We start from the raw sequence: 10,242 nt of genomic DNA, 5'->3' as shown, positions 1-10,242 counted from the left end.
CTCTCCAGAACAGGGAGCCCTTCTCTCCTCTCCAGAACAGGGAGCCCTCCTCTCCTCTCCAGAACAGGGAGCCCTCCTCTCCTCTCCAGAACAGGGAGCCCTCCTCTCCTCTCCAGAACAGGGAGCCCTCCTCTCCTCTCCAGAACAGGGAGCCCTCCTCTCCTCTCCAGAACAGGGAGCCCTCCTCTCCTCTCCAGAACAGGGAGCCCTCCTCTCCTCTCCAGAACAGGGAGCCCTCCTCTCCTCTCCAGAACAGGGAGCCCTCCTCTCCTCTCCAGAACAGGGAGCCCTCCTCTCCTCTCCAGAACAGGGAGCCCTCCTCTCCTCTCCAGAACAGGGAGCCCTCCTCTCCTCTCCAGAACAGGGAGCCCTCCTCTCCTCTCCAGAACAGGGAGCCCTCCTCTCCAGAACAGGGAGCCCTCCTCTCCAGAACAGGGAGCCCTCCTCTCCAGAACAGGGAGCCCTCCTCTCCAGAACAGGGAGCCCTCCTCTCCAGAACAGGGAGCCCTCCTCTCCAGAACAGGGAGCCCTCCTCTCCAGAACAGGGAGCCCTCCTCTCCAGAACAGGGAGCCCTCCTCTCCAGAACAGGGAGCCCTCCTCTCCTCTCCAGAACAGGGAGCCCTCCTCTCCTCTCTAGAACAGGGAGCCCTCCTCTCCTCTCCAGAACAGGGAGCCCTCCTCTCCTCTCCAGAACAGGGAGTCCTCCTCTCCTCTCCAGAACAGGGAGCCCTCCTCTCCTCTCCTCTCCTCTCCTCCTCTCGATTCCCCATTTGTCTATTTGTAATCTCTCACCGTGTGGCGTCGTTAAGTGGCTAGTATCCTTCCATTCCCTAGTGTGTTTCTAGCCAGTCTTCCTCTGTATCGGTCAGGGTCTGACCCTAGTGTGTTTCTAGCCAGTCTTCCTCTGTATCGGTCAGGGTCTGACCCTAGTGTGTTTCTAGCCAGTCTTCCTCTGTATCGGTCAGGGTCTGACCCTAGTGTGTTTCTAGCCAGTCTTCTTCTGTATCGCTCAGGGTCTGACCCTAGTGTGTTTCTAGCCAGTCTTCCCCTGTATCGGTCAGGGTCTGACCCTAGTGTGTTTCTAGCCAGTCTTCCCCTGTATCGGTCAGGGTCTGACCCTAGTGTGTTTCTAGCCAGTCTTCCCCTGTATCGCTCAGGGTCTGACCCTGAATGTACACAGGAGCCATTTTTCATTTGAAACACTGCTACTCCACCCAGTGTACTGTAGTCTGGTTCTCCAGGTCTGAGGTACTGCTACTCCACCCAGTGTACTGTAGTCTGGTTCTCCAGGTCTGAGGTACTGCTACTCCACCCAGTGTACTGTAGTCTGGTTCTCCAGGTCTGAGGTACTGCTACTCCACCCAGTGTACTGTAGTCTGGTTCTACAGGTCTGAGGTACTGCTACTCCACCCAGTGTACTGTAGTCTGGTTCTCCAGGTCTGAGGTACTGCTACTCCACCCAGTGTACTGTAGTCTCATTCTACAGGTCTGAGGTACTGCTACTCCACCCAGTGTACTGTAGTCTGGTTCTCCAGGTCTGAGGTACCGCTACTCCACCCAGTGTACTGTAGTCTCATTCTACAGGTCTGAGGTACTGCTACTCCACCCAGTGTACTGTAGTCTGGTTCTACAGGTCTGAGGTACTGCTCTTCCACCCAGTGTACTGTAGTCTGGTTCTACAGGTCTGAGGTACTGCTACTCCACCCAGTGTACTGTAGTCTGGTTCTCCAGGTCTGAGGTACTGCTACTCCACCCAGTGTACTGTAGTCTCATTCTACAGGTCTGAGGTACTGCTACTCCACCCAGTGTACTGTAGTCTGGTTCTCCAGGTCTGAGGTACTGCTACTCCACCCAGTGTACTGTAGTCTGGTTCTACAGGTCTGAGGTACTGCTACTCCACCCAGTGTACTGTAGTCTCATTCTACAGGTCTGAGGTACTGCTACTCCACCCAGTGTACTGTAGTCTCATTCTACAGGTCTGAGGTACTGCTCTTCCACCCAGTGTACTGTAGTCTGGTTCTACAGGTCTGAGGTACTGCTACTCCACCCAGTGTACTGTAGTCTGGTTCTCCAGGTCTGAGGTACTGCTACTCCACCCAGTGTACTGTAGTCTCATTCTACAGGTCTGAGGTACTGCTACTCCACCCAGTGTACTGTAGTCTGGTTCTCCAGGTCTGAGGTACTGCTACTCCACCCAGTGTACTGTAGTCTGGTTCTACAGGTCTGAGGTACTGCTACTCCACCCAGTGTACTGTAGTCTCATTCTACAGGTCTGAGGTACTGCTACTCCACCCAGTGTACTGTAGTCTCATTCTCCAGGTCTGAGGTACTGCCACTCCACCCACTGTACTGTAGTCTGGTTCTACAGGTCTGAGGGTCTGGCTGTACTATCCCGTCTGGCCATCTGTTGAACCCAGCTTAACTCACTGAGCCCGGGGGGGACAGGCACAGGGAAGACCTGTCACCCAGACAGATGTGTAGCTTCACTGAGCCCAGGGGGGACAGGCACAGGGAAGACCTGTCACCCAGACAGATGTGTAGCTTCACTGAGCCCAGGGGGGACAGGCACGGTGGACAGGCACGGGGAAGACCTGTCACCCAGACAGATGTGTAGCTTCACTGAGCCCAGGGGGGACAGGCACGGTGGACAGCCACGGGGAAGACCTGTCACCCAAACAGATGTGTAGCTCACTGAGCCCAGGGGGGACAGGCACGGGGACAGCCACGGGGAAGACCTGTCACCCAGACAGATGTGTAGCTTCACTGAGCCCAGGGGGGACAGGCACGGGGGACAGCCACGGGGAAGACCTGTCACCCAGACAGATGTGTAGCTCACTGAGCCCAAGGGGGACAGGCACGGGGAAGACCTGTCACCCAGACAGATGTGTAGCTTCACTGAGCCCAGGGGGGACAGGCACGGGGAAGACCTGTCACCCAGACAGATGTGTAGCTTTACTGAGCCCAGGGGGGACAGGCACGGGGAAGACCTGTCACCCAGACAGACACACGTGTAACCTCGGTACTTCCATCTCTCTCTGTAGTTTCCAGAGGAGTTAAAGGGACCAACAGTGTTGGGACAGAAAGGGTGACTCTGTCTAGGAGAGCTGCCCTGCCTCATTTGGGATTGTGACTCTGTCTAGGAGAGCTGCCCTGCCTCATTTGGGAGGGTTACTCTGTCTAGGAGAGCTGCCCTGCCTCATTTGGGAGGGTGACTCTGTCTAGGAGCCCTGCCTCATTTGGGAGGGTGACTCTGTCTAGGAGAGCAGCCTTGCCTCATTTGGGAGGGTGACTCTGTCTAGGAGAGCAGCCTTGCCTCATTTGGGAGGGTGACTCTGTCTAGGAGAGCAGCCTTGCCTCATTTGGGAGGGTGACTCTGTCTAGGAGAGCTGTCCTGCCTCATTTGGGAGGGTGACTCTGTCTAGGAGAGCTGCCCTGCCTCATTTGGGAGGGTGACTCTGTCTAGGAGAGCAGCCTTGCCTCATTTGGGAGGGTGACTCTGTCTAGGAGAGCAGCCCTGCCTCATTTGGGAGGGTGACTCTGTCTAGGAGAGCTGCCCTGCCTCATTTGGGAGGGTGACTCTGTCTAGGAGAGCTGCCCTGCCTCATTTGGGAGGGTGACTCTGTCTAGGAGAGCTGCCCTGCCTCATTTGGGAGGGTGACTCTGTCTAGGAGAGCAGCCCTGCCTCATTTGGGAGGGTGACTCTGTCTAGGAGCCCTGCCTCTTTTTTGGAGGCAGACTGCGTACCTTTGTTCTGTGAAATGAAGGCTATTCCATGTGAGAAATTGCCAAGAAACGGAAGATCTCTTACAACGCTGTGTAGTACTCCCTTCGCAGAACAGCACAAACTGTCTCTAACCAGAATAGAACGAGGAGTGGGAGACTCCGGTGCACAACTGAGCAAGAGGTACTTTATTGTCTAGTTTGAGAAACAGACGCCTCACAAGTCCTCAACTGGCAGCTTCATTAAATAGTACCTGCAAAACACCAGTCTCAACGTCAACAGTGAAGAGGCGACTCTGGGATGCTGGAGCTCTCGACCCGCTCCACTACAGCCCTGTCGATGTGAATGGTGGCGTGCCCTGCCCTCCGTTTCCTGTAGTCCACGATCATCTCCTTTTAACCTGCTGACGTTGATGAGGAGGTTCTCCTGGCACCACACTGCCAGGTCTCTGACCTCCTCCCTATAGACTGTCTCATCGTTGTCGGTGATCAGGCTTATCTCCAACAACATGTAATGATGGCGTTGGAGTCGTGCACGGCCAATCAGTCGTTGGTGAACAGGGAGTACAGGAGGGGACTAAGCACGTACCCCTGAGGAGCCCCCATGTTAAGGGTCAGCATGGCGGATGTGGTGTTGCCTACCTTCACCACCTGGGGGCCGCCCGTCAGGAAGTCTAGGATCCATGGACAGAGAACACCACCGTGGTTTTTAAGAAGGCTCAGCAAAGGCTATTCTTCTTAAGGTAGCTCCGATCCGTCGACAGTCTGCTAAGAAATGCTCCGTGTTTTTTTTAATAGTGTTGTGGCTTAGTGTCCTGTTTTACATTGCAATCTGCTGGGGGGGGGGGGGGGGGGTGTAACATCACGATGAAGGCTGCAAACAGGCTAAGCAAAATTATCAAGACCGCTGGATCTACCATCGGCACCAAGCAGGACGAACTAGAGCCCGTTCTGGATAAATTGGTCCTCAAAGAGATTAGAATTATGGTGGCAAACACTAGCCAGCCCCTCCACAGTACCTGGAGCATCACAGTGATATAACCACCACTAGTCACAGTGATATAACCAACACTAGTCACCTCCTCCACAGTACCTGGAGCATCACCGTGATATAACCACCACTAGTCACAGTGATTATAACCAACACTAGTCACCTCCTCCACAGTACCTGCCTGGAGCATCGCGGTGCGATGACAGATTTATTTTACGCAGGGCCAAAACGGAACATTTGCACCGATCCTTCTTACCATGAGGCTTTTTAACACAAACACTTAGACACATCAATGTATTTACAAAAAAACTGTGTACATGTTTTTTTTTTATGGTCTATTTACTGATATTGATTGTTGCAGTCACATTTCCCCTCCAGGGGATTCATGCGATACTATCTAATCTATCTGTATATGATCCATGACCAGCCTTTCAAAGCACTTCATGGCTACAGAGGTGAGTGCTACGGGGCCATAGTCACTTAGACAGGTTACCTTGGTGTTCTTGGGCACAGGGACTATGGTGGTCTGTTTGTTGGTATTACAGACTCGAACAGGGAGAGGTTGAAACATGACAGTGAAGACGCTTGCCAGCTGTCAGCACATGCTCTGAGTACGCGTGGGTCCTGGTAATCTGTCTTGTGAATATTAACCTGTTAAAAGGTCTACCCACATCGGCTACGGAGAGCGTGATCACACAGTCGTCCGGGAACAGCTGGTGCTCTCATGCGTGGTTCAGTGTTGCTTGCCTCGAAGCGAGTATAGAAGGCATTTAGCTCGTCTGGTAGGCTCGCGTCACTGTTCAGCTCGCGACTGGGTTCCCCTTTGTAATCCATGATAGTTTTCAAGCCCTGCCACATCTGACGAGCATCAGGTTGCAGTGGGATTTCTTATAAGTGTCAGACTTATTGTCCCGCTCAGTGTAGATGTTGCCTGTAATCCATGGCTTCTGGTTGGGATATGTACGGTCACTGTGGGGATGACTCGAGGCACTTATTAATGAAGCCAGTGACTGTGGTAAACTCCTCAACGCCAATATGAATCCCAGATGAATCACCTTCCAATATGATTCACCTTACAATTTTAATCACCTTACTCCCCTCAAACTGGATCCCTCTTCATCCATCTATCGCTTCACTCACTCACTCATTCCTAATCAAGCTTCACTCCTCCAACCCCTCCTTCCCCCCCATAAACAAAGGCATACACACCTGTCTTCCACCCATACACACACACACCTATACCCTCACCTGGACATTCTAAATGTAGCCATCGGTCATCGGTAACATTGTGCGTCCTTGTCCCCCCCCCTCCCCCCACCCACCTTCTCCTGTACCAATCCCACAACAGGACAGGAAATTCTTCAAGGGCTTCTTTACTAAAGTAAGTTGTGCTTTTGTGTGTGAAGGCCAAGTGCCTTTCTCTTTCCTTGCCCTTAATATAACCCCCTCACTCTCTGATTATGGCTGACTGTACTACTGGGCCAGGCCACCAGGAACTGTCTGGGACCTCACCAACAAACTACCTGGAGACGTGTGTGTGTGTGTGAGTGTGTGTGTGCCTCACCAGCTCTTCTTCCTTCAGAGAAGGATCAAGACGAGACCTGTGTGAATAACTTAGCCTGTCCTGTGTGTACCGTCTCTGTCTCGGTGCATTATTTAACTTAAGGAACTGGTTGGCCACTGTTTCAGTTGCTTTGTTGTAGTCAACTTTCTTCCTCATTCCAGTCTGGGTACTCACAACACAACACCTACTCATGACTTCCTGTCTCTTCCTCATTCCAGTCTGGGTACTCACACCTACTCATGACTTCCTCTCTTCCTCATTCCAGTCTGGGTACTCACAACACAACACCTACTCATGACTTCCTCTCTCTTCCTCATTCCAGTCTGGGTACTCACACCTACTCATGACTTCCTCTCTCTTCCTCATTCCAGTCTGGGTACTCACACCTACTCATGACTTCCTCTCTCTTCCTCATTCCAGTCTGGGTACTCACACCACCTAATCATGACTTCCTCTCTTCCTCATTCCAGTCTGGGTACTCACAACATCTACTCATGACGTCCTTTCTCTTCCTCATTCGTCTGGGTACTCACAACACCTAATCATGACTTCCTCATTCCAGTCTGGGTACTCACAACACCTAATCATGACTTCCTCTCTCTTCCTCATTCCAGTCTGGGTACTCACACCTACTCATGACTTCCTCTCTCTTCCTCATTCCAATCTGGGTACTCACACCTACTCATGACTTCCTCTCTTCCTCATTCCAGTCTGGGTACTCACAACACCTAATCATGACTTCCTCTCTCTTCCTCATTCCAGTCTGGGTACTCACACCTACTCATGAGTTCCTCTCTCTTCCTCATTTCAGTCTGGGTACTCACAACATCTACTCATGACGTCCTTTCTCTTCCTCATTCGTCTGGGTACTCACAACACCTAATCATGACTTCCTCATTCCAGTCTGGGTACTCACAAAACCTACTCATGACTTCCTCTCTCTTCCTCATTCCAGTCTGGGTACTCAAACCTACTCATGACTTCCTCTCTCTTCCTCATTCCAGTCTGGGCACTCAAACCTACTCATGACTTCCTCTCTCTTCCTCATTCCAGTCTGGGTACTCACAAAACCTACTCATGACTTCCCCTCTCTTCCTCATTCCAGTCTGGGTACTCACAAAACCTACTCATGACTTCCTCTCTCTTCCTCATTCCAGTCTGGGTACTCACACCTACTCATGACTTCCTCTCTTCCTCATTCCAGTCTGGGTACTCACAACACAACACCTACTCATGACTTCCTCTCTCTTCTTCATTCCATTCTGAGTACTCACACCTACTCATGACTTCCTCTCTCTTCTTCATTCCAGTCTGGGTACTCACACCTACTCATGACTTCCTCTCTCTTCCTCATTCCAGTCTGGGTACTCACACCTACTCATGACTTCCTCTCTCTTCCTCATTCCAGTCTGGGTACTCACAAAACCTACTCATGACTTCCTCTCTCTTCCTCATTCCAGTCTGGGTACTCACAAAACCTACTCATGACTTCCTCTCTCTTCCTCATTCCAGTCTGGGTACTCACACCACCTAATCATAACTTCCTCTCTTCCTCATTCCAGTCTGGGTACTCACACCACCTAATCATGACTTCCTCTCTTCCTCATTCCAGTCTGGGTACTCACAACATCTACTCATGACGTCCTTTCTCTTCCTCATTCGTCTGGGTACTCACAACACCTAATCATGACTTCCTCATTCCAGTCTGGGTACTCACAACACCTAATCATGACTTCCTCTCTCTTCCTCATTCCAGTCTGGGTACTCACACCTACTCATGACTTCCTCTCTTCCTCATTCCAGTCTGGGTACTCACAACACCTAATCATGACTTCCTCTCTCTTCCTCATTCCAGTCTGGGTACTCACACCTACTCATGAGTTCCTCTCTCCTCCTCATTTCAGTCTGGGTACTCACAACATCTACTCATGACGTCCTTTCTCTTCCTCATTCGTCTGGGTACTCACAACACCTAATCATGACTTCCTCATTCCAGTCTGGGTACTCACAACAACTAATCATGACTTCCTCTCTTTTCCTCATTCCAGTCTGGGTACTCACAAAACCTACTCATGACTTCCTCTCTCTTCCTCATTCCAGTCTGGGTACTCAAACCTACTCATGACTTCCTCTCTCTTCCTCATTCCAGTCTGGGTACTCAAACCTACTCATGACTTCCTCTCTCTTCCTCATTCCAGTCTGGGTACTCACAAATCCTACTCATGACTTCCTCTCTCTTCCTCATTCCAGTCTGGGTACTCACAAAACCTACTCATGACTTCCTCTCTCTTCCTCATTCCAGTCTGGGTACTCACAAAACTTACTCATGACTTCCTCTCTCTTCCTCATTCCAGTCTGGGTACTCACAAAACCTACTCATGACTTCCTCTCTCTTCCTCATTCCAGTCTGGGTACTCACAAAACCTACTCATGACTTCCTCTCTCTTCCTCATTCCAGTCTGGGTACTCACAAAACCTACTCATGACTTCCTCTCTCTTCCTCATTCCAGTCTGGGTATTCACAAAACCTACTCATGACTTCCTCTCTCTTCCTCATTCCAGTCTGGGTACTCACAACACAACACCTACTCATGAGTTCCTCTCTCTTCCTCATTCCAGTCTGGGTACTCACAAAACCTACTCATGACTTCCTCTCTCTTCCTCATTCCAGTCTGGGTACTCACAAAACCTACTCATGACTTCCTCTCTCTTCCTTATTCCAGTCTGGGTACTCACAAAACCTACTCATGACTTCCTCTCTCTCCCTCATTCCAGTCTGGGTACTCACAACACAACTCCTACTCATGACTTCCTCTCTCTTCCTCATTCCAGTCTGGGTACTCACAACACAACACCTACTCATGAGTTCCTCTCTTGTCCTCATTCCAGTCTGGGTACTCACAACACCTACTCATTACTCTCTCCTAACCTTCCTTTACAATGTTTGACTTTCAGTTGTTTTTCCTCTGTTTCCAGGTTGGGATTTGTGTTTGTGTGCGTGACATATGTGTGTCTCTCTCATCTCTGTAACTCTCCCGGTCTCTTTCTCATCTGTTTGTCTCTTTCTCATCTGTTTGTCTCTTTCTCATCTCTGTTTGTCTCTTTCTCATCTGTCTCTTTCTCATCTGTCTCTTTCTCATCTGTCTCTTTCTCATCTCTTTCTCATCTCTGTTTCTGTCTCTTTGTCATCTCTGTTTCTGTCTCTTTCTCATCTCTGTTTCTGTCTCTTTCTCATCTCTGTTTCTGTCTCTTTCTCATCTCTGTTTCTGTCTCTTTCTCATCTCTGTTTCTGTCTCTTTCTCATCTCTGTTTCTCATCTCTTTCTTATCTCTGTTTCTCATCTCTGTTTCTGTCTCTCTGTCATCTCTCTGTCTCTGTCATCTGTGTGTGTTTTTTTGTCTGCAGGCAGGGAAGAAGGCAGTGAGAGCGGTGCTATGGGTCTCAGCAGACGGTCTCCGTGTAGTAGATGACAAAACTAAGGTAAGGGATCTCCTGCTATGCTGTCTGAACAGCTAGGTCACACACCCGCGTGGCACAGACATAGTGTTTGATTGGAAATCTAATCAAGCACTTCTTGAGAGCTCATGTTGCGCAACAGTTCTGTAGGCTATGCAATTGCGAGAGAAAACAGAGTGATGGCCTCTAATAAAAAGAGGAGGATCCCATCAGCTTTCTATAGGCCTACTTTATTTATTTCTCAACTTTCCTAATATTAAGCACATTGCTTCTCTTTACAACGAGAGTATAGCCTACCTGGCTACCATGAAAATGAACCACGGGAAAAGCATCCTCCAGTCTCTATTTAAGTGCATAGATGACATTTTCTCGCTGCCCCTGTTTCGAGACAGGTGCATGATAATGGTCCATTCTAAATCCAAACAAATTTCACACATGTACTAAATAATTTATGCAAATACAAGATTAAGTCAAGAATAGTCTGATGGGTGACAATATTAGCCCAGAGTA

The 10,242-nt window shown here is 50.1% G+C and overlaps 1 protein-coding gene across 1 annotated transcript in view; it reads left to right on the top strand.

Annotated features, from left to right (window-relative positions):
• Positions 1-10,242, top strand: part of LOC139383654 (protein numb homolog) — a 73,440-nt gene that overhangs the window by 44,288 nt on the left and 18,910 nt on the right. The window contains exons 5-6 of the mRNA XM_071128190.1: positions 6,061-6,093; positions 9,682-9,756. Coding sequence (XP_070984291.1) covers positions 6,061-6,093; positions 9,682-9,756 — 108 coding nt within the window. The remainder of the gene's footprint in view (positions 1-6,060; positions 6,094-9,681; positions 9,757-10,242) is intronic.

This window comes from Oncorhynchus clarkii, chromosome 25 (assembly GCF_045791955.1).
Source record: "Oncorhynchus clarkii lewisi isolate Uvic-CL-2024 chromosome 25, UVic_Ocla_1.0, whole genome shotgun sequence".
In the NCBI taxonomy this organism is placed as follows: Eukaryota; Metazoa; Chordata; class Actinopteri; order Salmoniformes; family Salmonidae; genus Oncorhynchus; species Oncorhynchus clarkii.
Note: the sequence above shows the minus strand (reverse complement) of the source record. Positions and strands in the feature narration are given on the sequence as shown.